The sequence below is a fragment of the Aspergillus pseudonomiae genome, assembly GCF_009193645.1.
Source record: "Aspergillus pseudonomiae strain CBS 119388 unplaced genomic scaffold BDV37scaffold_31, whole genome shotgun sequence".
In the NCBI taxonomy this organism is placed as follows: domain Eukaryota; kingdom Fungi; phylum Ascomycota; class Eurotiomycetes; order Eurotiales; family Aspergillaceae; genus Aspergillus; species Aspergillus pseudonomiae.
The window spans coordinates 281935-308367 of NW_022476023.1; the positions used below are offsets into that span (position 1 = coordinate 281935).

The following is a 26433-nucleotide window of genomic DNA, read 5'->3' on the forward strand; positions in this document are numbered from 1 at the left end:
CCCCACTTAGAATGAAACTAGTAAAATACGGTGTGGGTAAATGCAAGCCAAAACCGTATTAGATTTCCTAAACCTTGTTCAATCTACGTATCACAAACCCTCGCTACCAAGCGAGCCGCGTTCTAGTCTGAAGAACTAACCTCATGGCGCAACGCTGAGGATATACTCGCCCGTCAGCCCCGCCATGAACCCAGCACCGACAATCCAAAATTGCGCTCCAAACCAAGTTCCACAGCTCTGAGGATTCTTCAAATCCACGTCGTATATGTAGTAGCCCATAGCGGCCGCAACACCACCCACAGTCCCGACGAAGTACGTGGGCCCAAACCCGGCCCGGAGCCCGGACAGCGCAAGCAACGCGACCTGCATGGTGGCCAGGATACTGGCCAGAAGCTTCGTGCTGTCCCTGAAACGAACCGCCATACCTTTGACACCCGCCTTTTCATCGTCGGCAATATCCTGGTGTGCGTAGATGGTGTCATAGGTGATTGTCCATAAGACGTTTGCCGCATAGAGTGCGAAAGTTGACGCAGTATGCACACCTAAGACCGGCAGGTCCATCGCAGCGACGCAGAACAAGATGGCCCAGGCGAAGGGAAACCCGAGAACGACTTGGGGGTAGTACGTGACACGTTTCATGTATGCATAGATGAAGAACAGGACGACCATAATCAACATATGCCACGTGCAAGCAACGGGAAAGAACCTCAAGATCGGATATCCAGCCGCCAGCTGTGCACATGTGAAAATGTGAGCCTGCCGGGTGGAGACGGCGCCTCGCGCAACAGGCCGGTGGCGACAGCGCTCGACACGTCGGTCAAATTCCTGGTCGAGGGTATCATTCCAGGTGCAGGCGGCACCACGTAGGAGGATATTGAGAGGTAGGAGCACCGCAGCCATCATCAGGAGGGTAAGAGGTTCGACAGTCGTTGGCAAAATGCAGGCAGCGTACATGATCCCAATCAGATAGGGGAAATAGAACGCATAGAGGCCACCAGGGCGATCAATACGCATGAGCTGGGCGTATGGGATCCATGAAGACGGGAGCTTGGACAATAGGCCCGTCTTAGGATCCGAGTAGGGTGGAAGATTTGGGAAGAAGTTGATATGCTTGTCTTGCATCGCGGCAGGCTGGTCGCTGGTTTTGGAAGTGGCTGCCATGATATCTTCTTGGGATAGAGAAACAGAAGAAATTCATAGACTATGAGGAACACTTCAAAGTCGATAGCCGAGAGTCAATATATATGCTGGTCATAGTGGACAAAGTCACTAGCCGCATGCGCAGCACTAGTGTATTTGAATTGAAGGCTCCATGAAGTGTTTCAACTCCATACACCGCGTCGGGCCCGAGAATGATCGCATTCGCTAAAAATCACGGTGGACGGGCCATGTCCAGGCACAAATTGTGAACCGGAAGGTAAGTGCAGGTCTAACAGCGGAGTTGCACATCAGCAGGAACTTAATCGGAAAAGAGACGCATCATTAGGTTCAAGATCGACCGACGATCCTTACCTGTATAATCCCAGTACAATTTCGTGGCTGGCGTGGTTCAGCGAGTGCCACTCTGTTGGGAGGTAGCGAAACCAGCATTGGTTTATTGGTTGAGTCTTAGCAAAAAGCCTAAAAGAGATCTATACGGTGAGGTAAACTCAATCACGGCTAGTACAGCGAGAAAGAAGGAAGTCTTTTAATTTATTTCTCTTTTGTGGGAAGTTATTGCCTTGGCCCTAAGGGGGGGGGGGTATCTTGATTCTAGACCAGGCTGCCCGTGAGAGGAGTTCTCGCCCTCTGCATTTTAACACCTCTCTCTGTCGCCCTCTATCCTTTTCATTCCTGTGTCTCTTTCGTAAGAAGGAGCAACCGAGACACTTCGCATTATCATGACCCCGTATTATCTGTCAATCACTGCATTTATCCTATTATGTCTTTACTTCGCGGCACCGTATATGCTACTATCTCCTCCTCATAAGAAAAGGCTATTATTCAGGAGAAAATATGTTATGCCTCCAGGTCCTAGTGGCCATCCTGTAGTTGGCAACCTACTACAATGGCTTCAGGCACGTAATGGTGGGACGATGGTGCCATGGGTAAGCTAGGATAATGTGTTTTCACCCACTCGTGTATTGACTTGATATTACAGCTCGTAGAACAAGCGCGGTATGGCGAAATGACGACATTGAGTATGGGGACGAAAACATGGGTTCTTCTCAATAACAGCCGGGTGGCCCATGAGATCCTCTCTAAAAGAGCTGGCATCACACATGAAAGACCGTACTTTCCAATCGCTGGAGGGCTTGTCAGCCGTGATAAGAGACTTTTTCTGCAAAAGACCGATGACTGGAAGGAGGGGCGTCGTCTGCTTCACCAGTTAATTATGGGCTCAGACTCGAGGAACCACGGACATCTGGCTGAGGTTGCGAGTCTGGGGCTGCTCCAAGCCTACTTGGATGAGCCCAGAGCATGGCACACCCACCACTATCGCTATGCGGTCTCTATCATGTACAAGATTGTGACCAATACGTCCTTACAACGGACTACAGCCGAGCTGGAGGATTTGCGACAAGTTACTTCAACGTTTTTAACTTCCATCAACAGTAGCCTGATTGAATTCTTCCCCCAGCTAAGCTGTCTACCCGAAACGCTCCAATTCTGGCGCCCACATTGGGAAGAGATGGGCACATTCCATTACAACGTCTTCAAACATTGGTGGGCCGGGATGAAACCGTTAGCTGATCCCAGTGCTAAGCCATCATTTGTCCGCGATGCTGTCCTTAACACGTACTCCGGTACTGAAGAAGAGGCAATGTATCTGACAATGTTGGCCATTGTTGCCGGAGCGGATAATCCACGAATGGCAATGAATACATGGACTATGGCCTGTCTTGCATATCCGGCTGTCATGCAATACGCGCGCGACGAGCTTGACCGTGTCTGCGGTGTTAATGCCGATCGCCTGCCAGGTCTGGACGATCTGCCTAGACTCCCTTACATGTGCGCTGTGGTCAAGGAGGTTTTAAGATGGAGACCCATCGTGCCTCTTGTCCCGCAGCGTGTTCTCACTGAGGATCTAGAGTTTGAAGGATATAGATTTCCTGCAGGTACCGAGTTTCTCCTCAATTCTATACCCGTCTGTAGCAATGGCTATGAGCGACCGGCCGAGTTCTGGCCGGAGCGCTGGTTGGAAAACAACGCGCCTGGAGGTGGTATTGAGCAGGGTCTCTGGCAGTTTGCATTCAGCGCAGGACGGAGGTCATGCGTGGGCTACAAACTGGCTCAGAAGGAATTATTTGTGGCCTTGTCACGATTGCTCTACTGCTTCGATTATTCTCCCGCCGGTGAGCTTGACGACGAGAAACTAGGGCATTTTGGCTCGGGCGAACCGTTTCCAGTCAGGGTTACCATACGGTCTCCAGCACACGAACGCCTGGTTCGTCAAGAAGTGAAAAAAGAACATGAGAATCATCTTGTGTGATATGCAATGTTTTTGATGACATTAATTGTATCCATCTCAAGCATGCAAGCCAGCCCTCATTTACTATCTACTTCTTTTCGAGGCCTACAGCCACCCTCAAATAATTTCGTAGCTTCCGGGACACATTTCCCAACCCTTTGCCTCATTTAGATTATGTGTCTAAGATTCGCATGACCATCGTGGACCTGAAACTATCCACGGGTTTCATTTTCTTAGGCCAGGAGGAAGCTGGGAAAATAAGGATTCTGTAGCCACCATCGTGGAGGGCAGATCTATAGTCACCAGCGTACTCAAGCAAGTTTCAAGTAACAACAGTCATCCTATCTTAGCTCCACAATTTGATATCCATGGTCTCTAGCTTCAACCTTAAACGGTCGACACATCCTACACACCACGGCTATCCTATACAAGAGGCATATTTCCCCAGGTAAATACCCCGCCTGGCTGTTGCGTGACTTGGATATCATTCGGTGCATACTCCCTGGAAGGTGTCTACATATCTCCACAGAAACATCCATGCTAGTTCAGTAGCACTCATGCATGCCTTTTATGTGTGGAGCTCCCGGATAGGCCCCGCATAGATGTCCCTGGCACGTGCAAAGTAGTATATAACAGCAAGACAGCTGCTCCCTCCGATACCGAGCACGCTCCAGTTCATAATCTCGACGCTTGGGTGCATCTCAGTGGGCCAAAAACTAGAAAAGACGACAATTATAATGTACAGAATGGCAAACGCGTTGATTGAGATACCCCAGACTCCGGAGCAACGCAATGGTGCCCAGACAAGCTTCCCACCAGGCCCATTGACAACGTCGTCATTGCTGTCAATGTACCTGGAGACAGAACCATACATACGGCGATAGAGGAGCAAGATAAAAACCATAATATAAGATATAGGCCAGATACAGCCATGGACACACTGTCATCTAGGGCAACGGAAGAACCAATGTTAATGAGCGCTAGCATCGCACTGACGACGACTGTAAGTACAATAGAGTGCACTGGCAACTCCTGAGGCAAAGTAATCTGAGAGACGTGATCATCAGCCAATGCAGTAATCCAATGAAATGGCTCTTCTTACCTGGCTCCACCAATGCCAACCAGGGTCTCCTCTGACCCTGGAAAATAACCAAAGTTGACGAGAAGCCGCCGCCAGCAGACCCATACGCGAGCAGCAGTAGATGATCAAAAGAACAAAGCACATGAATAGTGAGCCAGGCACTGAGCCTGTGGCCGTGTGAAATGTCTCCTTGAAAGGGTACCTACTAGGGGAGTTGAACGCATTCTTCGGGTTGCCAACACAAGAGCATGGTGATTAGCATACCGAAACCGAGACAACCATTCAATAGAACATTAAACATTAAAGCATGAGGAATAACGTCCGATACATTTGCAACATCTCGAGACATCTATGCAAAGTAATCAATCAGATACGCGTATAGGAAGCCAGCAACGCCAAAAGCACAGCTAGCCATACCAACAAACCAAGATAATCCCTATGTGCTAAACTCCCCTTCATTTGAGAATTCCAACATTACTTCGTCTTTGGGTTTATGGTCCGACATGCAAGCTAATGGGATCATAATGATGAAAAGCCCAAAGATGTGCACGCCCAAAAGGACAGTCAGAATGTGAGCAGGAGTTTCCACCCACTAAGTTCACAAGCAATGAGCAAACTAGGGTAGCTCAAACAATCAAAGTATCTTGTCAAGTTAAAGAATTATACAGACTGTTTCCCAGGTTCGCAGCGCCCTGAGCCATTGTTACAGTCATTAAAGCGCACGCTGCAAGGGCAGACTGCCACGCAAGAACGGCCCACCAACCTAATATCAGTCAGTCTCAGTGAGGATTAATCAAAGTATGACATAGAAGGTACCGGCGATATAGCTCATGAATATCTGATATTTGACGGGGGCAAGCATGGCAGCCCAGTGATATTGCACATTTAATCCGATCGAGACGAGCGACGCACATCGATGTCAGTTCGGCCAGGCCCACAGACATAGCTGCAGTGTCTATCCATGCAAATATGAAGGCATAGACGGTGCCACCAGACCCGCCACTGATCAGTTAGAAATATTTGCAGAACAGCAAGGTCTGGGGATGGGTGTACAAACATCAGAGGGCTAATGAATGTACTAGGCAAGCTGTCAGTGCTGGAGCCTTGAATGGATTGAAACACAGTTCAGACTCACCCAAGTAGGCCTTCCCACATACCCAGAAGGGCACAGCTGAAACCACAGATTGACAGAATACCGAAGTTTCGCTGGAACAATGCAGTATAAGCCATCTGGCCCCATGGCTTTCGTGAGCTCAACGATCCTTGTGCTTACCCTGAGAACCAGTATCTTTCCCATTTGTTCGAGACGCCGATTGTCCTACTCCTTAAGAGACATTCCACCCCTCCTGGTGACAGAATCATGGCTCTTGGGTTCTGGTGTCGTCATGATGTAACGCCTACGAGCGGAAAAAAAGACCGTCGGGAGAATAGAAAGAAAGAAGAAATTGGGTGTCGAGAGGAACGAAGCGCGTTTAGAAACGGATCGGTCGCTGTTCCGCTGTCAAATTGGAAAGATATGCGAGAGGCCCTTGCTGAGATCGAACTCTCCCATTTCCTACGTGGAGTGCACCTCACAAAGCAAGGACTGCGGAAGGGATGGCATCGTGTGTTTTCTTCTAAGGGGGATCGCATCTGCCTGGAAGACTATTTACAATGCGAATATGTCCAGGGCGAGTGATACATCTCTTGTATTCCGCCCAATACAATATGGCATATCTCAAATCATGTTCCTAGCAGGCAAGTTCAAGCAGCTAGGGGAGTCCATACAAAAACGCGCCCATCAAACTATTTCCTACCAACACCTAGGACCGCGATACCTTTGCATACATCTCCATTCTCCTCCAGAATTCTTACATACTCCCCGCGAACTTGTTGTTTTTCCTCAGCAGTAAAATCACCTAGGATCATTTGGGACCCGGGATTGGAACTTGTCGACATCTTGTCGGCGAACTTTCCACGGTCTTCAACCACCCAGTTGAATTCGACGTACTCAGTATGCACGTCCCGGAAACCAGCAGATTCCATCTCTCTCTTCACCCCAGCAGTATCTGTCCACTGAGTGGGAATCATATTGTGCCCTCTTGTTTCGGTTGACTTCTCGCCCAACTGTTAGATAATCGATGCAACAAGCAGGCAGAACGCTAGAAATCTTACGTTTTTATCATCCCCGACGCGTCGCACGCTGTGGGCCGCCTGAAGCAGGAGTTCCATCCACTCGACTTTTGCCCAGCTTGTACATGCAAAGACGCATCCGGATTGCAGCACTCGACGAGCCTCTCTCAGTCCTTTCATTGGGTCTGGGAGCATGAAGTAGACAAGACTCCCCATGATATGGGAGACGCTGTTGGAGGGAAACTCAGACAGATCCTGTGCATCCACTACAAGTGTCTCGAGTCGGCCCCAACAATTTGCAGGGTCGGCTCTGGCTGCTATCTTCGAGTCCTTCCTGGCCCTGGACGCTGCCACCATGCCTGCGGAGTAGTCCGTCGCGACTAATCGAGATTCTGGTGGAATGTTATTGCCATAGTCATCGATCAGCAAACTCATCGCCGTGCCGGGACCACTGCCAATGTCTAAGATGGTTGTGGCCGAGGAAAAGCTGACAGCATCCTGCAAGGCTTCAATCATGCGCTTACAGGGAATCAGCAGTGGCCCTTCGATGGGGACTTTCAGATATTCGGGCGCAGTGGAGTCCCAGTCAGACGACTTGATGTCATTAATCTGCATTGTGCAGGTTGAATATGAACTCAACAGGCAGTATTAGAAAACGGAGAGTGTTGGGATGGGACTGCAGGTTATTTGTGAAGCCTGAGAAGATAGCCAGAGCAAGGTGTTCTCTCGAACACGAAGGTGTTATGGTGCTGGTATTTATATCTTTAAACCTCCAAACGCCACCAAGTTACTCATTCGGAGCCTTTCGCGGAGACTTTTCCAAAGGATCACTTACCCTGCCTTCACCACAATGGCAGCCGGGATCTTCTTCGGATATGAGACATTGAAGCTGTGAGCCATGGTTACTAAAGGTCGAGCCAAGATGGAGGACATTTACGTGATAAATTCTGCTGTATCCATGTATCTGCCCTCGTACATCGTGGCGACAAAATCATAATTTCCGTTCTTCAACTCCAGGTTACCCTTCACTTCCAGCATTGTCTTCCTGAGAGTAGCACGTCAAGCGCAAATCCCTTTGGATGATCGCTTCTAAGCAACATTATAGGTTATCCAATTTATTACCAGGATGATCGATTTATGTCTCACTCATCCGAGTCAGAAGAGCTTACGGGGCGGTCCCAGCATGGCGGAAGCTGATCGGTATGGGCTTTCTTGGGAATTCATTTCTATTGCCGACTCCAACTCGACCAGATGCATGCCCCCTTTGTGGGATCCCTAACGGCCTGGATCTTATTCAGGACCTCTCCTAGCGCCCTGAAGGGATTTCAGGGCGACATCGTGGGTGGATTCTATATTCAATGGTAAGGTGAGAGGGCTACGAGCGGTGAACGAATAGACAACGTGTGAGGATCGCGTATGTGTCACTGTCTACCGCTAGTTAGTTCCGTCTAAGAAGTAGCGATGAACGTATTGCGAGGACAGCTCTTCCAAGTTCTGCACTGAAAGTGGTGCGATATGTACGCAGTTGAGCCTTGTGGGCGAGGACACCGTTGGCTCTGGTCGTCCAGAGTACATCGGTGTGTCATAGTAGCAGAGAAGAGAGGATAAAGCTGACAATGAGACTTCAGGGTGGGCCACAATCACTCTCTCCGCTTCCCACCGGTTTAACATTTCGTGTTATCTTCGAACACTCCCAGTGAATGTCCCATGCCCCAGCCTGGCAACAGCTATCCCGACAAGTCGAGAAAGTAAGTGACTTGTGAATAGTCATCTTGTCGAGCTTTGCTCAAACCTCCGGCTCATTTGCAATGTTTCTACTCTATCATAGAAGGCTACTCGATCACGACACAGTGTGTGGTTAGTGTAGCTTACCGAGAGTAACTAGCTGATCTATCTCATCCCAAGTGGCGAAACGAGCAGTCTCTCGATGGTGCCAGACCAGTCATTGACTTCCCCTGTAAATCTCGCAGCGTGAAGAGTTGTTCTTGGGTGGCAATCCCACAGAGATCCCCCGTCTGCTGGCTCCATCGGATGCCCATAGGAGAATACGAGGAAATACCTGACGATGAGTGTGTGGAAGAGACTCGGCGAAACTTCACGCGTTCGACGTGTCTAGCGAGAACAGCGCTTGGCTTGGGTAGAAATTGCTTGGCACTTTATTTCCACCTGCCTGAACTTCTATAATAGCTCTAGGACGAATCCAATCTGCGCCCGACAGCGTAGGGGAAAAGAGTCTCCTAGGTAGACTTGAGAATTTTCCAAGATTCAAACGGCAGTGAAGTCACTATAACCTAGGACGCTGCCTATACTCATAGGCCAGAGACGTACAAAGTGGAGTACAGCCAAATTGATCTAAATATCGTGGAAATAAAGTGCCAAGAAGGCTCCACCTAAGCCGAGCTTTCTTCCCCCTACGAGGAGGCTGAGCTGCAGCAGGGCCGGCCAAATACAATCTTGACCCAGTTTAGTGCTGATTTTGGAGCGTATTCGCCGTGGGGCTGAAGCAATCTCAGCCTCAGAGAAGAGTCTCGAATGTGCCTTTAAATCTACCCTGGGTCGATACCCGGAACGGTTTCTCCTCAGAATCGTAGAAGACGAGACTGGGGACATTTTAGCTAATACGCTCCAATCTTCCCGCGACCGTCCGTAACCTTGTTTCCGCCAGCAACTGTTAATCGGTCACCCCTGGTGTCGTTGGCAAGATGCCCAGCGATACGACACTTCCGGGATTGCAGGTAAGTGGATTCAGACTCCGGAGAACACATGAGAAATCCAGGAATGGTTGCACCAGATGTAAGCAGCAGCGGAAGAAGGTAGGCTGTGGCTTTTACACGATGGCTCTCTACACATTGTTCTGATTATATCGCCCAGTGCGATGAGTTGAGGCCGAGTTGCTCCAGATGTACCAAGCGCATATATAGATGTCGATATCGAAACTGTCCGAGTGATGGTAATTTGTCGGAGCAGCAGGAACCGACCCACTTGCCAGTTCCACCCAAAAGCCCTACCGTGGTAATCCCAGGCTCTGGGTCGCTGTCTGCAACTTCGAGTGATCGCCTTTCTGTATCCAGTCCTCCGCCTTGTGGACAACCTAGTGCCTCCTCAAGTCTTGGTACAAATGACGAAAGCCCGGTGTTGAATTCAAACTTCCCTGGCACTCTCGACGCGACAGAGCTTGATCTCCTAGCCCACTATATCACGCACACTAGCCAATCTATACCTGTTGACGATCTCGATGTGTATGCTCTTTCCATAGGTGTACCAAATCTGGCTTTCAATTGCAAGGTCGTCATGTCATCCCTGCTAGCCTTGGCAGCGGCATGCAGGTGCCACGATATAGCGAAACGAGCCCAGACGCTTCTCGACCACCAGAGCCTAATGCAGATCCAACAGCTACTTGCGCTTGCGGAGCGCCACCATAGAGCCTCCCTTCGCCACATACAAACGGCCATGCATAACTCACAGTCGTACGACTATGTCCTCGCCAACGCGGCATTGATGGTATTGTACGCGTCCGCCAGTCACTCCATTCGAGTACATCTTGCAGCCACTGCGAAACAGTGTCGACAGCGGCTGCCAGATGCGTTACTTCCGCAACACTCACAATGGATCTCGTTCACACGCGCAGCTCATACAGCGTCGACTGCAGTTCTCAGCGACACCGTCAATGCTCCGGATAACGTTCAGAGTTCCATCCCCTGCCCAGTTATAGACACAGGACCGAATGTACCGACCCCGGTCTTCCGTAGTACGCACGTTTCATCACCACAGGATGGTCCATCTGAGAATACGAAACGTCTATTTCTCCCTCTAGTCGCATCTACATATGCTCGAGCTTTGGAGAACCTACATCGGAGAGCTGAATCTACCGCAGCGTTATTAGAGAGGGCAGAGCCTTCTGCTTGCAACAATGTACAGCTTCACGCCTCCTTGGAGACTGTGCGTGTGCTTGAGAAATGTGCATCCTTAGCTCTGTCGACAAGAGAAGGCCACGACAGCGCCAAGAGCCCCAGGAATCAGGCTCTACCATCTGATCGATATTCTAGAGTCTCACCATGGGTGGCAAGATATATGATCAGTGTGACATCAATGGAGTCGCCACGGGTCCTTCGACGGATCATCATGTCGTTTTTGAACGAAGCTCCAGCTGAATATCTGACTCTTGTCCGGTCGGTGCTCGACTCCCCCTCCATGCAGGCGAGAGCAGAGAGTTGGATGACGCAGGATTCTCCCAGAGCTGAGGCACCGTCGCTCAACCCGACGGATTTACTAGCCATGGATATCTTTGCCCATTGGCTCGTCCTTGTCATGTTACTGGACGGTGTATGGTGGATTGGTGATATTGGACAGTGGGAGCTAGGTCAGGTTATGTCATTGATGAAGACTCAGAAGCTGCTGGACGATAGTCGAGAAACGTGGTGGCCGGAGAGCATGTACTTGGTTAAGCGGGAGCTCACCCCCAATGTCCAGCAGTCATAGATTATTGGATCGCAGTTTCATTTTAGACTATCAGGCCATCCATCACCACCCATGCAAGACGGCCTTTACGTAATTATGAACGATAGAGTGAATTGGCGAGATACAAGAGTTATACCAGTGAAATTCCAGACGGGGGCTGTAACAGGGAGCCACAAATATGAGGATCACAAAGTGGTGGCGATATCCAACCATGTTGATCTTGGTGTTTGCTCCTATGAGATATTGTCAGCTCTTTGAACACCTGCGAAACTGCTTGGCAAGTCGTGAAATTGTAATCCCTTTCTCATGGTTGGCAATATATCTTTGAGCCCATGAGGACCAGGTTGTCATTATCTTGAGAAAGATTGAAGCTCACGTCATGTCCCGCCGTGTGTACGCCGAGTGAGGTAGGCAGTGAAGCTACCAGGTGCCACCACATTGTCCATATCCAGATTTTCTAGGAGGAGATACCCTGCGGCGAGTGATACTAGAGATCCGACACGAGATTGTGGGAGTGGATCGATTTGCCGTCTATTTGCTGGGGAAGCCGTGTCGTATTACTAATACGCCCGAGCCACTGCGCCCAATCCAAACAACCAATGGAGATCGGAGTGAGTCGACGCATGATGGCTGTGCTGTGCGTATATGGAATTCTCACTTATAGAACTCCCGCTTGGCACACTTTTTGCGCTGGAGATGAGTCGGCCTGAAGAATGCTATTTGGAATACATGTTGGTTATTGACATTGGAGACGATGTACCAACGAAAAAAGATCCATAGGCTGTAGCTCGAAAGATATATAAAGCCTCAATTGCCTTCCTGTCTTCATCGATCAGCACTCAAACACCCTGGTAAAGCAACACCTTTGGTACTTCCTACTACTTCCCAACACTACCCAACCTCTATTCAGCTCAAAGAACCACGATGCTTTCTGCGTCCGCCCTGCCTTCCATAGTAGCGGTAATGCTCACCCTTGCCCTTCCGGCATGGGCAGCTCCTCAACCGATCAGCAAGCGCTCAACATCTGAACTTAGCTTGACAGCTCAACTGCGACTTGCAGACACGTTAGTTGCTAGACATGGGCTCCTTAATGCAAAACAAATGACCTAATTGTTTAGTGCCATTGAACGTTACCAACTCCTTCCAAAGGATGAAGACTTTGTCTTCAACTTCACTGCCAGCGAGGTTCCGGTTGCCACCAGCCAGAATTTTCCGGCCCTTGTTGGAACTGGCGCCTCCTTCAGTATCGGAGAATTGCCAGGTATTTCCAGCCAGAATAGCTCTAGCTCTGGACGTGCACTAATTTACCTCCATAGCATGCAGCATGAGCTTCCTCCACCTTCACCCCCGTGCTACGGAGCTCTTCGCTCTTACGTCAGGACGCGTGTTGTCGGAGATGGTACCTGAGGCAGGCGTCCTGGACTCTGAAGGCAAGCAACGAGCTATCCGCGTGGAGCTCAGCCCCGGTGTGGTGACCATCTATCCGGCCGGTTCGTTTCACACGCAAGTGAATCCGGACTGTGAGCCGGCCAATTTCGCCGCAGCCTTCACATCCGATGAGTTCGCTGTGGGCCTGGTGGCAGCAGAGACCTTTTCGCTCAGCGATGATGTGATTGCTGCCACGTTTGGACAGAGCATCGCCGGCGAGGATATCGAAACTGTGAGGAATGCGATTCCGACCACCATGGCCATCAAGGTGGAGGAGTGTTTGACAAAGTGTGGTAAGCAGAAGCGTCAAGCTTGATCAGCCCAGGGCGAGATGCAATTCGGCGCGCGAAACCTCAGATGCCACTGTCAAGGGGGATAGATGATCAGGCTTTCTCATTGAAATTGTGATCAGGAGCAGTCTCATTGCATAGAATACGATTTGGTGTTTCATATAACCGCATGTACAGAGTAGGAAAAATACAGGGGGTAGATTAGTATTGAGGGCCACGATTCACCATAACACTTCGACCTATCAACCCGAAGGTCTTAGTTCAAATACCTGAGATCACGCGATTGGGAAATGGTTTCAGTACTTTCTATAGCAGCTGATAAGCAGCTCATAACTAGACTTCCTCTGCTTTAACGAATATGGTACCAAAGGAGACTGTGAAAATCAACAAGGCATGCGCGTACGTGTGACTGCGACTCACCTTTCTGATACAAGAGGAGCGACCATGCCCCTCTCTAAAAAGCCAGCGATAGATAAGAATCCGCTAGCTTCATTTATAGGAGGAGTTAGGATTCAGACTTTGAAGGATCCGTTTAGATAGATAGGTTATATTTTTCATGGATATGACCCAGGCTTAATTCTGGCACAATCCCTGGTGCTTGTTCGCGCATATCCATGTTCACCCCGGTAAGCCCCTAATAACTATCGCCGTCTTGCATGGCTTCAAAACACGATGGTTACGGCACAGGGTTTGGGGCGCAAAAGCTGACATGGGCGCCATTGACAAGCGAAATCCCTGCAAGGATAACTAGTTAGTTAACTAACGACTAGGCAACAACTTCACTCGGCCAGCCGCAAGACTCAGACACCAAGGAGCTCTGGAATCTTGCTCCAACAGTGAGGAATATATACCGAGTCCACCAGAAATTGTCTGTCTACTGCTCTGGAACTCACGCTCTAGATACTGGACTGTCATCAACATGCTGAGGAACTCCCATTATGAATCATTTTTGGCCGAGCAGGCAGCACAGAAATGGCCCCCTCGCGAGGACACTCTCACTGCCTTTCGATTCCTCTTGACCGACTCCTCGGTGTCGCCTGTGGAAGTAGCCAAGATAGCCCTTTCCTGCGCGACCACTGAAGCGAACTCCATCCCAGAATACGGCGACATCTGGTCGGTCCTCATGGCGGCCGTGGAGCGATTTCCAGAACAAAGCGACCGACTCGTGGACTTCACCGTTGCACTACAGCAACTGCCCAATTATGATGGGGAGATGCACGAATTAGATGGGCTTGCGATGCATTTGGCTGAGTTTACTTTCAACCGTGGGTTATTTATTCAGTGACGCTGGATCCCCAGGCAGACTCTAAACAGGAATGGATGCCGATCACCCCTTCAACGAAACGACGCGCGACCAAGAGCGGCGCGGCTTCGTCAATGCGAACCTCTTCACAGCCAAGCTTTACTTGCAGATCCCCCGGACGAATCCGTTTGGATTTTTCATTGGCTTTGGGTCACAGGTGTTGAGAAAGACTCTGGAGTCAGCCCCATGGGAGAAATTCCATCATCCGCGCATTGAAGCCTATCTTGAAGACGTCGAGGAAGACTCGTTGTACAATCAGCTGCGCGATGAGGAGCTGGAGGAGATCGATATCAGGACGCTGAATGGGTTTGTGCCCGCTGCGGCGGTGTGGATCGAGTATTGTGGTAAGGAGAAATATGACAAAGCTGGCTCCTTGGGACGGGAGATTCCTGCTTGGGACAAATGGACTGGACCTGAAGGCTGGTCAAAGGACCGATGGGCATTCTGGAAAAAACGGTTCGAATGGATCTCCACTGTTAGGGCGTTGGATCGCACGACGAGAAAGATAGCTACGAACCTGGTGGAACAGATGACCAGAATTGTGCGAGGAGAAGATGGGATCATTTAGTGGAGACCAGTGTATTAAGGCAAAAGTATCAGAATACTTGAACACAAATAATGTGCGTCTGGGATACTACTCGGACGGGCATGTAGCTTTGTGTATACATTCGAGTTGGCTCAACACCGTCAGATTCGCCGGAGATTTTCCTTTGGAGCTAGTTGCATGCCACCGAATCGAGTAGTTCGTAATACGAACGTCGCTTCGCCACAGACTAAGCTATCCATGGTTAGATTTGCATTTCAGACGTCGTATCGGTCTCGACCCAACACTGCCACATCTGCCCCACCCGTGATCCTCTCATCACCATATAAGCTTGGGATACATCAGACCTTGATCGTTCTTTCTGCAACCCAGGTTTGGAACTCAGGCAGAACACTTTGGGACAATTACTCCCTAGTTCATAAGCAGAACCATGGCTTCCCAACAGCTCCCTCCAGTCCCGGCCCCGGTCGCGATCATGGACCAATTCATTGCGCCGCAAACTGAGACCCTGGTGCTGAAGGAAAAGGTCCTCTCCCTCTCGGGGGACAGCTTTGATGTGAAGCTGGCTAGTGGCCAGCCCATCTTTCAAATCAAAGCTAAGCACATGAGCGTCTCGGGTCGCAAATCGGTCTTCGATATGGCGGGCAATCACTTGTTTGATCTCGTCAAGGAACATCTGCACATCCATTCCACCTTTGCGGCTCAGGCTCCGGATGGAAGGAAGTTACTTGAGGTCAAGAGTAGTCTCTCCTGTGAGTGGCCTTTTCCCTGTCGTTTTCACCAGCTTTCGCTTCTTTCCTTTGCTCGATCTCGTTTTACGTTTTGGTTAACAACCGCTTGCAGTGATTGGCTCCAAAGCCACCGCAACGTTTACGTCCCCCAGGACCGGCAGCACTGTCTCCTTAAAGATGAAGGGGAACTGGCGGGACTCCAAAGCGGACATCGTGGATGAAGCAACGGGAGCAGTGGTGGCGCAGATCGATCGCAAGCTGCTCCGGGCTCGCCAGATGTTCTTCGACCAGCAGACATATGCGGTGATCGTGGCTCCGGGAGTGGATCTGGCCCTTATCGCGGCCCTGTGCGTCTGTTTTGACGAGAAGAATAATGAGCAGTGAGAGTTTGTTTATCTGTTCGGGATAGTATGGTGTAATGGGGTGTTGAACCGACGGCGTTGATCGAAGTGGACAGGATCAATGAAACCTGGCTAATTTGTAATTTAACTTCTGTTATTTTTCGTTGATTTATTTTGGGATCTTCGAGAGGGAAAGTAGTTATTTCAATTGATAAACAATAGTCTGGTGACTACAAGCCCAAGGACAAGCACTGGCGCCTAACGATACGGGCTATATCTGAGTTCAACATGCCATGATTCACTGTATGCAAAGCTGATTGGAAGGCAGAAAGTAACAGTAAGTATGCTCTGGTAAATTATCAATTCAACACTTGACAAACAATTTGTAGGGAAACAATCGACAGGGTCGAGTTGACGCCGATAAAGCGCGTAGAAATTGGACCAGGATCAAGCGAAGCCGGTGCGGACCACCCAGCTCACGTCGTCGTTAAATGAGTTGGTGGCGTCGAATGTTTGAACACCACCGTTGCTGGCGGCGTAGAGAAGATTTTCGTAATGGCGAAAATAACGAGTAGGATAGCTCCAGGATCGAATCGAGTTCCCCTGGCCATTGAGGCCGGTCTGCGGGCAGAACGTGGCGTCTTCGGAGAACTGCTTTGTGCCATCGTTGGCATTGAGGAGGAGCCCGAAGTTATAGTGTCGTATGAAACTACCGGGAGTATCGATAGATTCGAACGAAAAGCAGGCGCTATTAGCAAGACCAGTGCGAACCGTCCAGCTCGCCTGCTGTTTCAAGGCGGTGGTACTTGTCGACGAGACAACCTGGGTGTTGACCGTAGTGCCGTCGTGTGCAATATAGTGGGTCGTGTAGCCCGCCGTCGTCGCTTGTAGGGAGATTGAGGAGCCAATGGTCAGCCCTGGGCCACTTGTCAGTGAGGTGATGGCGTATTTGGCAGCTACGATGTCAGCCTGTACGGAGTTCTCGGTGGCATCGGACGGATATCCGGAGGTCATAACACCCTCGTAGAATGTTCCCTGGGCACCGTTGCTGTTATCACCACCGATGCCAAGAATGATGGCGCCCTCCTTGCTCATCGGATTGTATCCGGAGGCACTTGGGCGCGCGCCACTATAGTACGTGGATAGTGAGCCGGATGCAGCATTAGCCCCGCGGATTGACCACTGATTTGCCTTTCCCTTGACAACTGCAATGACAAACCGGTAGGAAAGAGATGGGTCGCCAGCGTTGTTCGTCGCACTGGAGCCCGAGAACAGGCCGTTCTCGAGATCAGCCATGATCCAAGGACCACTGCCCGCGCCGCTTCCCCAGGCGGTGTTGTCGCCGTAGTAGATCGCCTCCATATGGCCATTACCCGTATCTGTACTGCTGATCTCGGCGTTACCATAGTCGAAGCAGCAGGCGCTGTTGTAGTGGGTGCCGTCAAGGACCGCGTACATGCCCTCCGCCTCGTCGCCTGTAGCGGTACCACTGGCAGCGTTGTTGCTATACCCGGTGCCAGGCGACATAAAGACGCCGTATGCCTTCTGCCCGTTCAGCGTGATTGGTGCACCAACCGCACTCGCCAGGTTGTCGTACCCATTCGATTCCGGGCCACTAAAACCGCCGGGCGGAGCCTGGGTGAGGTGGTTACCGCGGCCGGACTGGTCATAGATGATCGTGATCAGGCAGGTCGTGCTGGCACAAAAGGAGTCTTGGGTGGAGGCATTAGCAACACCGCCGGCGGAGAGAGGAGCGATGTCCGTCGTGGTACCGTCGGAGCCCCGTTTCACCTGATACAGTGGTCCAGTGTAGGTGCTGTATAGGGCACGAGTGGTGCTGTGCGCGGCGACACAGGGCGTGCCGCCCGAGGAGTAGATGTCACAGGGCCCAGCAGCAACAAGGGAGACCGAGGCAATAAGACCTAGAGCAAAGGCGCAGGTGCGTGAAGACATGTTTCAGCTCTTCTAGACGGTCACGCCTGTGTAAGTTCCAAAGCCGGCGATGAGATGCTGAAAGAGCTACAGAGGCAGAGTAAGTACATCGAGGAGTATTAAGTATGTCTAGTGTTTTATTTATATAATCTCTCAAGAGGTTCGCTCTTTTCGACTGAGAGGGGTACGGAATAGGTACAACCAACAGTCGCCAGGATTTTCCTCCAATGAGTATAGATCCGTTGTACACTGTTGAGTCGCTAATCCTACGAAAATCAAGCATTCAGAAGCTCGGTTAATATAGAGACCAAAATCGGTTCCAAGTCTACGCGGCAGCCCTGCTCCGACAACTTAAGAGCTATGACGAGCCGAACCGGTGGATTTGCACTGGCAATGTCTTGCAGAAAGCCTTCACGCTTTAGGCCCGTAAGGAAGTCATTGCAACACACATTACAGCAAAAAGTGCGGAGAAGGGGGGCTAGTCAGTCCGTGCATTCCCGTGGAGCCTGCGGTTTTAGCGAAGGATCGGTTAATTTCAAGTATGTTGAGAGGCAGATGGCTGGCCACTGAGCAATACGAGGGTTTGGCCAGGCCGCCAGAGTCGAGTCAACACTACACAAGATGAATCAGAGCTAGTTGCGGGGAAATCGAATGTCAGCCGGTTTAGCGGATTGTGGTTTTGTAAGCCGGATGCTTTTCTTCCACCTCTAAGCGTCATGCGAGAGTGTGACAGCTTCAGTTAGAGGGGTTGTCTAGGCCGTTTTGACTACGCCCCGCATCATGGTAGCCGGAGCAGAATGGACCTCTTCACAAGCGAGGCATTACATCCAATGTTGTCTGCCAATGTTGGGTGGGATGAGTAGTTCGATGCTTAACCGAATGCTTAATCAAATGCTTAATTGAAGACGAAGCCCTAAAGTGTTTATACCCAAACAGGAAGGCCGCGGAGAGTCATGTGATACGGCCTTGATCACGCGCCCGAAATATTGATGTGGGACTCCAATAATAGAACTACTAACGTGAGAACAGACTCTCAGACAATTAGCCGATCTGTCGCCCTGGTGGATGGGGCAAACCTCTAGCCCAGGAGATATTGATGTGTAATGACCGAAATCTAGATCCTTAGTGGCATAGGCTTTAAGTCACCAATACGAAGCATCAATAGAATTAAAGCCATTGCATTTTAGAGTAATCAAGGTACGTTGCGCAGCTTAGGGGCTCAATTGGCCTTCCTGACATCGTGGTAGAGGCATTCCAAAAATTAAAGCCTTTGATGCCGTTTCCAAGAGGGAATGATGTCCGGTCTGACAATGAACACTAAACTGGCAGCTCATCAAGCTGGTCAATGGCTAAGATGGTGCACAAAATCCCGTCAAGCGTGCTCCGTGAGAGGAAGCCATATCTACCTAAGCGGACCATCTAGGTTTATACAATGTAAGCCCTGTACTGTACGAAAGATCGCATAGTCAACGGGCAGATTAGTTGCGCTCAGCTATTGCTGGGGGGTGACAAGAATCTCCTGTTTACCCAAGATACCATGCCGTCCGACAAGGCCGGTATATCACGGAGTTAGATTCCCCAAACTCTGACTGATGCAATGCATTTGAGTCTTGAACTTGGGGTGGAAGTCATCTGGATCAATGCTCGCCGTATTGTACAAGACGACCCTAATGAATGGAAGGAGCTCTTTACGGTCACCATTTAGAGAGATCACTAATTACCGTCACTGCACCTGCATCCCCGAATGTAACCACCGGTATGTTCTATTACCAACGACATCAGAGACACAGGCTCCGGAGGCACGACGCGTCGCTGAGCAACATTGACATCTACATGCGATGAGCATGCTCGATGACCTTTGTCGCTTTGTTAGAGCATCTATACACTTCGAGAAGGGCTACTAAAAAGAACAGACTGTGCTCCGGACACTTGGACGCGGGTGAGCTTTCCAGGCACGAATCCTATCCCGGCGCATTTGCATTATGGCAGAGAGGAGCTGGCATGGGAATGTTTCAGTGGCGGTATCCCTTACCAGTATGGATCTATGGCACCATATACCAGTTCAAATGTTTCATGAGAGGTTCACGGTCATTTAAGAAGCATTCCCGATACCAAGAAGCCTATAGAAGGTCCTCTCCACAATGGCGTCGCTGAAGCCTGGGACCAAACTAACAACCCCTTACGTGAATGGCAAGAGCTATGTGTCGCTTATTCCTCTTGTCAGTTCACATACCCCGGAGACCTACTGGTTGCTCTGGAAGGTATCGCGCAACAATTCCAATAATCTCGCCTTGGTCTCTATGTATATGGTATGTGGGGAGATAATTTGCACTTTCAACTAGATTTGGTGATGATGACATTGGGCGAGTCACGAAGACTAAATATTCCCACGTGGCCATGGGCCTCTGTCTACCATAAATGTCATTGTAACTATCGTCCATTCTTGCCATTCTATCAGAGCGTTCCGTCTTGTGAGATATTACGGTCACCGAGTAATACTTAAACCGGGAGAGACATCTCCTCTTGTACCCTGGTGATTTCATCAAAACTAATGAACGTAACGATTCAGTTAATGGAAGCTCCATCTGATGTTTCGCTCGATGTGGAAGTCAACATCAGTGCCGAAATGTACATGGTAGCCGACATTCAACAGTGGCCAGAGGGATCGAGCGATTGGGGAAACGCTCAAGATGAACGTCTGTATAACAGCCTGGCAGTACTTTGCCTCCAGCTCCTCATATATCAGGGAGGTTATGAAGGTTTCCCTAATGCACCCCGAATTACATGACTTCGAAAGCAATACCTATATAGGCGAGTGAGCATCATGATCATCAGTGAGCCTGGGAAACCAGGAGCTAGTGGATCCAGCACATCGATCCATATGCTACGAAACGGACACTGACGCTTGGGTGATGGATGAGAGTAACTGTGAAACTAATAATGGTTGGCAATAGTTGTAATGAGTATTTACGGCACTGACGACCTGCAGAATCTCTGTATTCCTGTTGAGGTAGGACAATATATACACTGTTCTGACCTAGCGTTAAGGTCTAATATATTCTATTATTTATCATTGACTTGTGTTGGTCTGTCCAGACTCGACAGTTTTGGACCACTACAAACTTGTGGTTTAATCTGATCTAACATTGTATTAGGGCGACGCCACCCAATGTCCGTCACGTTCGAAGGCCGAGGTAGACTCTCCGACGACTTGTCTTAGGGGAAAGGTTGGCACATAATAATCGGTAATATTTGCACAGTGACATATATTCCCTCTGTGCTATCGACTTGGGTTAATCTTTCTTGTATTACCACTGGCAATTTGCGAATGGGGAGGTTGCCGGGGCTCTGGTCAACAGGTTACATTGCAGCGTTCCCACGGAAAGTGAGCAATCATAATATTCTACTACCAAAGAGCGAAGTTTGTTTTCCGATCGGCTCCAGTGTCTAGCCTTTGGGCATGGAGTATCTCTGTCGACGTATGAACTAGTGACTGGTTAGTGCTTAGAGTACTGGCACTAGGACCAGATTCTCCACTTCGTCTACTCCGGAGGTTTGATTTCCAAGCCTGTGGCTTACTGTTTACCTCTGCTAAGGACCGTAGTCAATTAATCCTTGGTGCTTATCTGGTTCTCTCCACCGCGGGAAATGTCTTCCTGTGTTCACTTTCATTGGAAACTGCATTATGGGCTAGGAGAGATGCCATTCCAATTTTGAAGCCAAGGAAACAAGGCGAAAACTTTACTGAACCTCATACAAGGGTCAGACCATAGCCAGGCGCAACACATCAATTACCAGAAGCAGAAAAAACTGCACAGTCGTATGTGACAATGAACGTAAGGCACAATTCGGTGAAATATCCACATTTACTCGAGCTTCAGTTCTCCTTTGGTAAATTTTGGTGCCCAACACGCCCCTACTCCACTCGCCAGTCAGGAGCATGCTGCCACTTGATGCTTATCGCACGTCCCACAATTAAGGTCAGGGTCAAGGAAATTGTTGGGCTAATTCCAGAATGATCTTGCTCAGCTCCTCTGGTGCGGATAACTGCACACTGTGACCCGCCGCGATCTCGCAGGTGATCCATTTCACCTCGGTAGCCTGGACCATAGCGACCTGTGCTTCGTACGGAATGGTGTGGTCCTTTAGGGTATGGACATATGCGACCCGGTCGCGGAAGGCCTCGGTGTCCCAGCTCGCTTCGGGGCAGGGGCTCGAGAATGAGATCAATCCCTGACTGAGCGACGTTTGGGCCGCCGCATCCGCAAGGGTTGGTTCTACATCGTAGAAGAGGGGAGGCTTGGGATCATCGCACTTGAGAAGATTGTGCTCTTGCTATTGGTGACCATAATTAGAGACGTAAAATTACCAGAGGCACATAAATAAGACTCTGGCCGTCGTTCACAAGAGGGAAAGGGCAAAGGAAGGATACATACATCAATGTACATATGAGGGGGCAGATGACCGCCAAATGAATCAATCACACTCAGTTCCCCCCGTGGTAAGATGGTCGCGATGAATATTTGGCCGACAACGGAGGTTATTTTGCCCTCAGCGGCGCGATCTGCAGGGCCGAGCCCACGCGCAGCCGCGCTGGCCGGCATTCCACTGTAGGAATGGCTGATCAGGATCACGTCCTGATTGCCGATGTTCAGAATAGGGAGGATTAGATGCTTGCAGATGTATTCAGCATCATCGGCGGCGGTCACCCCGCCCTGGGCGCCCACACTGGGGAGAAAACCGGTAGTAGCCCCATATCCAGCAGACTGGAGGAGGTGGAGGAGGTAAGCGTAATGGGCTGGATTCTGGGAGGCGCCGGGCACCAGGACAAAAACAGGCTTTCTCTTTTCAGTAGAGGAGGTCATGATGTGTTAAAGGTGAAGCAGAGATTGGGAGAATGCCGAGCGCTATGATTTGAACAACAAAAGAGAAGAAGCAGGAATACTATTAGGTGGTATTTATGGGACGAGATACGAGGCAAAGCCCTACGGAAGTGGGTGGCAGGATTACATATCCTTGAGTAGCTTCATGCGACATTCATTGTCCCTCGTATTAGCAAGGAACACTAGTCCACTTCATTGCGCCCAGACCTGGTGGACGAAATATATGACCCACACATATCTCACCATCGCATCGGCGCGCCCGCATCCCAGATAGGATCCTACTAGTCTTGTGGAGACTCGGGCGGATGACTCGGTTGCTATTATCGAAAGGATGACTACAATGATTGCACCTCAAATTAATTTGAAAACCAGGTACAACGTGTACAGCCAGAATATGAGAAGATACGTTGTAGGGAGGCAACGTTCAACCTCATAATGCATCTGGTGTCGCCAGTAAGTAGTTTCACACCGGGTAAGGCTCTCCCTTGCTTGATGGCAGTGGTTAGGTCTTCTTCTCGACCGATCGCTGGTACGAGTTGGCTGTAGTTCATGGTCAGAGGTACAGAGCGGTTCCTATTTTATGCCGCGACAGCTCCTTGATGTTACTCCCGTATGGAATTATGCCTACTATGACCGCGATAATACCTCGATTCCTGATGCAGTAGGTTAATTCCCGGCTTCTATTCTACTTAGCTAGGGTATCTTATTCTATAACATCGATCTAGTATGCTCCTTCCCAGATCCTGAGCTTATCAAAATATTTCAAGTGATATTTTATCTACTCTATGGGAAAGAGGTAATTGCGAAATACGCGAGGCCCGTGTGACCACTACTCATTTACGATACCAGATGAAGAAGTAATGTAGGATACAAAGGCCACCTCTAACTATTTATACTACTGCCTATAGGTATGTTCTAAGCTTTCCCCCCCGCCTCAATGGCGATTCAATAGTGTTAGTCCATGGGAATTGGTGAGTGATAACAATACATGCTGGATAAAATGTGCTTATAACAGACAACAAATTATTATCAGGTCATCAATCCCCAATGATGCTACATCCATCCAGATGATGGGTCTCTTCTTATGGCTTATCAGATTATCCAGCAATAATTCATGAAACTCGCAACTCAGTCGGTAATATAACAAAATCAGCACGAAAGGTGTGTTCGACGTTTGGTCCACTTAAGCTAAAAGAGGCAGGATTTACCAATTGCGCCTGACCAGTCTAAATATATCCTGATTCCTATTAAGTACTAAGTATCTTGGAAGTTAGATATACACCAAGAGAGTATATTCTTCTAAAAAAGAGGTATATTTACTGCAGCTATCCACAGTTATCAGTGCTGGATAATCATTGTATCTCTGAAGAGCGTGCATTGAGGTTAGTTAAATCAACACTCTGGCGGATTGGTCAATTCTCAATGCTTGTCTCTACTGTTACTTTCCTGATTATCCAGCAGGCAATGTTAATTCGTTTGTTCACAGCAATGTCCGGAGGTTATAAGCTGTCCCTGGGACTGCTCGGTCTCTGATATCTGGCAGCTTAGCGTAGGTTAACAGTATGTCCTGATCTAGTATGATAGCTCAAGAGGGAGGTATATCTATTCTGAAATATTACCCCACAAGCTATAACGAATCAGTTGGTGGTATGGCCTGTATTGATTCCCGGGTTTACCAACCCTATCACGTGTAACGCCCTGCAAAGGTCTGAAGATGCTTCTTTTTTCTTGATTACTATCTCCTCATTGTCAATGATAGATACCATGAAGGAGATATTTCGCAAGTCTGCCATGGGATTAATAACATACAGAAGGAGAGGGACCTCCAACGTTTGGAATGTTATGTGCTGCTGCTGTTCACATATAATCATCTTCACAAAGATCATCAAAGATCCAATTCTCTTGTATCCTCGTTCTCTCTTCTGCCGTTTCAGCCGCATTGAGGGCATCCCTCTTCAACGTTCGCTCACGTGCCGTGGCTCCCTCATACTGGTCCGTAGGTACTCAGCCCTCATTTCCGACTCCGATCAGGTCCTGACAAATTTTGAGTTGCTCATCTGCTTCTGCCTGTGCGTGTGCTAGCCTCAAACATTCATTTGACTCAGTATCAGAGTACATGAGTGGACAAGGTGATGTATTGCCACCATTGATGTCCACCCACTTTCGTGACAAAGCAATCAGATTCGACTTTAGTGTTACATTGTCTCCCTCCCATGGATCACTCGCATAGTGAAGGATTCGCCGCCTCAGCACGCTGAAATTATATGCTAAAGCATTGTAATGTTCAGGGTTTAGCTCTGAAGTCATTTTGACATAGAGATAGTGAAGCTGACGCTTACGAAAAAGTTCAGCCTATTGATACTGCTCTTCTAATTTCAGCTCATTGAAATTGCTAGGCAGGGTGGGTTCCTGAAGAGATTTGGAGACGTCGTCGCCGTAGTTTTGCAAACTGTCAGGAATAGCGCACTGCAGGAAAAGAGGGAGAATGGTGCGGTGCTGCCAGTCAATCAATCCACTAATTTCCAATTCGTCAGAAACGAATATATTGTTCGGCTGAAGATCGGGATGCCGCAATACTGGACAATGGAGGGTTGAATTGCCGTGAGGGATGAGATTGGTTGCAATTTGAAGGTATTGCTTGAGAGTTCCAATATAATCAAGATGTGATTGTGGCTGGTAGTTGTAAGTGTCTCTGCGAAGACGCGCGAAGGGCTGAAGCGGCTTCCCGAATCTCGAACGGTATACAATCTCCTTCTTGGCACGGGCATTTAGAAATGCTAGGCGCTCTTGGTCTGTGATACATTAACCACTGACGCCTTTTTCGTTTCGATCCCTAAAACCGGAGGAAGTATAATCTCACATAGTCCATGCTCTACTTGCAAGTCAGCTCTTCTCCCGTACCATAGTCCAAGTAACGTATCGGGGCCAATTCAGAAGCGGCCGTCGTCGCTTGACGGGGAACTCGGAAGAATGACCTTGTTGCTCCCTGGCAGGTCGGAGCTGTAATAAATACTCCCACTTGCTGGAAACCGCAATGCAAACGATCGAGATTGTAGCTGTACTAGTTTTGCGATTAGTTTGGTCCTCTGCTTTTCAGAGAGATCGAACCAAATATCGCCCAGGCTCTGTCCTTGAACAAGTTCCATAAAGATATATTCTGGTTGCGCTCGGTTATCAGCACTAGCTGAGTAGCTGTAGACCTCTGGGACTGGTAAGCCATGCGAACGGAGAAAGTCCATGGTTGCCACTTGACTCGCGATCAGCAAAGACTTAGGTTGGATTACTGGATACGGAATGCGGGCAACAAATTGAAAATTATCCCGCATAGTGATTAAGAAGCTTCTATTGAACCCTCCCTCAGCAAGCTTCTCGAAAGCGACCACATCTTCTTCCTTTTGGCGAATGGACGAAGCCGCTAGACGCTTGAGCTCTGGAACGTTGAAGACGCGCCTCCGCTCCCGGTGCCGTAAGGCGTCATTATACCTACACTGGTGAACCAGTCAAAGTAAGCCATCGCGAACGGTCCGCGCGGAGTAACATACATCCATCGCCCAGATGTGTAGTCGAATAAATCGGAACATGAAGGCATCATGCGACCTGTCGAAAGGACACGGATTCCAATTGAACCTGTCCTATGAGGGCAGATAAAAGATGCAAAATGCCGTGGTGCAAAACGTAGGCATAGACGCTTGGCCACGCTTTCATCCGGCGAGGGGAGTCGCATCCACAGTTTGACGCTCACGACGCGAGAGTTTGTTTATATTGGTTGGCTCTGCTTCTGCTTTTTATATAATGCGGAAATGTTACCAGCTGTGTAAATTACGTATGATTATGACAGTACACGCAGTCTAAGAACGGCTACTGCCAAGATATATTTAG

General features: G+C 49.4%; 12 protein-coding genes across 12 annotated transcripts; 6 read left to right on the forward strand and 6 right to left on the reverse strand.

The window, feature by feature from the left end:
* Positions 1-141: 141 nt before the first annotated feature.
* On the reverse strand, positions 142-1161 carry BDV37DRAFT_282950 (4-hydroxybenzoate octaprenyltransferase; the record flags this gene model as incomplete). Its single annotated transcript, XM_032087181.1, has 1 exon — positions 142-1161. The coding sequence occupies one exon, from the start codon at positions 1159-1161 to the stop codon at positions 142-144; it is 1020 nt and encodes a 339-aa protein (XP_031941719.1).
* An 839-nt stretch (positions 1162-2000) lies between these two features.
* BDV37DRAFT_282951 (cytochrome P450) lies at positions 2001-3472 on the forward strand (the record flags this gene model as incomplete). Its single annotated transcript, XM_032087182.1, has 2 exons — positions 2001-2087; positions 2141-3472. The coding sequence occupies 2 exons, from the start codon at positions 2001-2003 to the stop codon at positions 3470-3472; spliced, it is 1419 nt and encodes a 472-aa protein (XP_031941720.1).
* Positions 3473-3984: 512 nt separating this feature from the next.
* Positions 3985-5762, reverse strand: BDV37DRAFT_294047 (uncharacterized protein; the record flags this gene model as incomplete). The annotated part of the gene is made up of 11 exons (XM_032089564.1): positions 3985-4305; positions 4353-4483; positions 4554-4737; positions 4775-4881; positions 4927-4939; positions 4982-5124; positions 5240-5295; positions 5349-5370; positions 5441-5534; positions 5590-5610; positions 5668-5762. The coding sequence occupies 11 exons, from the start codon at positions 5760-5762 to the stop codon at positions 4020-4022; spliced, it is 1152 nt and encodes a 383-aa protein (XP_031941721.1). The 3' UTR covers positions 3985-4019.
* Positions 5763-6125: 363 nt separating this feature from the next.
* On the reverse strand, positions 6126-7345 carry BDV37DRAFT_247739 (class I SAM-dependent methyltransferase). The gene is made up of 2 exons (XM_032081906.1): positions 6687-7345; positions 6126-6626 (listed from the first exon to the last, which is right to left on the reverse strand). Exons 1-2 carry the CDS (start codon positions 7257-7259, stop codon positions 6318-6320), a joined length of 882 nt encoding a protein of 293 aa, XP_031941722.1. The 5' UTR covers positions 7260-7345; the 3' UTR covers positions 6126-6317.
* Positions 7346-8945: 1600 nt separating this feature from the next.
* Positions 8946-11315, forward strand: BDV37DRAFT_247740 (Zn(II)2Cys6 transcription factor). Its single transcript, XM_032081907.1, has 2 exons — positions 8946-9457; positions 9516-11315. The coding sequence occupies exons 1-2, from the start codon at positions 9347-9349 to the stop codon at positions 11121-11123; spliced, it is 1719 nt and encodes a 572-aa protein (XP_031941723.1). The 5' UTR covers positions 8946-9346; the 3' UTR covers positions 11124-11315.
* A 711-nt stretch (positions 11316-12026) lies between these two features.
* BDV37DRAFT_294051 (germin family protein) lies at positions 12027-12846 on the forward strand (the record flags this gene model as incomplete). The annotated part of the gene is made up of 3 exons (XM_032089565.1): positions 12027-12166; positions 12221-12363; positions 12419-12846. The coding sequence occupies 3 exons, from the start codon at positions 12027-12029 to the stop codon at positions 12844-12846; spliced, it is 711 nt and encodes a 236-aa protein (XP_031941724.1).
* An 843-nt stretch (positions 12847-13689) lies between these two features.
* Positions 13690-14897, forward strand: BDV37DRAFT_247742 (DUF3632 domain-containing protein). The gene has a single exon (XM_032081908.1). It carries the CDS (start codon positions 14137-14139, stop codon positions 14689-14691), a length of 555 nt encoding a protein of 184 aa, XP_031941725.1. The 5' UTR covers positions 13690-14136; the 3' UTR covers positions 14692-14897.
* Positions 14898-15021: 124 nt separating this feature from the next.
* Positions 15022-16023, forward strand: BDV37DRAFT_115744 (tubby C-terminal-like domain-containing protein). The gene is made up of 2 exons (XM_032078467.1): positions 15022-15419; positions 15511-16023. The coding sequence occupies exons 1-2, from the start codon at positions 15098-15100 to the stop codon at positions 15780-15782; spliced, it is 594 nt and encodes a 197-aa protein (XP_031941726.1). The 5' UTR covers positions 15022-15097; the 3' UTR covers positions 15783-16023.
* Positions 16024-16186: 163 nt separating this feature from the next.
* On the reverse strand, positions 16187-17714 carry BDV37DRAFT_294053 (alpha-L-arabinofuranosidase B; the record flags this gene model as incomplete). The annotated part of the gene is made up of 1 exon (XM_032089566.1): positions 16187-17714. The coding sequence occupies exon 1, from the start codon at positions 17690-17692 to the stop codon at positions 16187-16189; it is 1506 nt and encodes a 501-aa protein (XP_031941727.1). The 5' UTR covers positions 17693-17714.
* Positions 17715-19812: 2098 nt separating this feature from the next.
* On the forward strand, positions 19813-20459 carry BDV37DRAFT_282957 (uncharacterized protein; the record flags this gene model as incomplete). The annotated part of the gene is made up of 2 exons (XM_032087183.1): positions 19813-19980; positions 20241-20459. The coding sequence occupies 2 exons, from the start codon at positions 19813-19815 to the stop codon at positions 20457-20459; spliced, it is 387 nt and encodes a 128-aa protein (XP_031941728.1).
* A 1199-nt stretch (positions 20460-21658) lies between these two features.
* Positions 21659-23105, reverse strand: BDV37DRAFT_271486 (alpha/beta hydrolase; the record flags this gene model as incomplete). The annotated part of the gene is made up of 3 exons (XM_032084727.1): positions 21659-22006; positions 22108-22515; positions 23088-23105. 3 exons carry the CDS (start codon positions 23103-23105, stop codon positions 21659-21661), a joined length of 774 nt encoding a protein of 257 aa, XP_031941729.1.
* Positions 23106-24411: 1306 nt separating this feature from the next.
* Positions 24412-26278, reverse strand: BDV37DRAFT_294055 (uncharacterized protein; the record flags this gene model as incomplete). The annotated part of the gene is made up of 6 exons (XM_032089567.1): positions 24412-24543; positions 24577-24906; positions 24982-25346; positions 25415-25446; positions 25510-26037; positions 26097-26278. The coding sequence occupies 6 exons, from the start codon at positions 26276-26278 to the stop codon at positions 24412-24414; spliced, it is 1569 nt and encodes a 522-aa protein (XP_031941730.1).
* Positions 26279-26433: the final 155 nt, after the last annotated feature.

Bases quoted from the DNA above. Each gene is read 5' to 3' on its own strand.
- BDV37DRAFT_247739 (XM_032081906.1), bottom strand. From the start codon at position 7,259: ATGCAGATTAATGACATCAAGTCGTCTGACTGGGACTCCACTGCGCCC. The intron at 6,627-6,686 runs GTAAGATTTCTA...TTGGGCGAGAAG, and splicing joins GCGTCGGGGATGATAAAAAC to TCAACCGAAACAAGAGGGCA.
- BDV37DRAFT_247740 (XM_032081907.1), top strand. From the start codon at position 9,347: ATGCCCAGCGATACGACACTTCCGGGATTGCAGGTAAGTGGATTCAGA. The intron at 9,458-9,515 runs GTAGGCTGTGGC...TATATCGCCCAG, and splicing joins GTAAGCAGCAGCGGAAGAAG to TGCGATGAGTTGAGGCCGAG.
- BDV37DRAFT_247742 (XM_032081908.1), top strand. From the start codon at position 14,137: ATGGATGCCGATCACCCCTTCAACGAAACGACGCGCGACCAAGAGCGG.
- BDV37DRAFT_115744 (XM_032078467.1), top strand. From the start codon at position 15,098: ATGGCTTCCCAACAGCTCCCTCCAGTCCCGGCCCCGGTCGCGATCATG. The intron at 15,420-15,510 runs GTGAGTGGCCTT...AACCGCTTGCAG, and splicing joins GGTCAAGAGTAGTCTCTCCT to TGATTGGCTCCAAAGCCACC.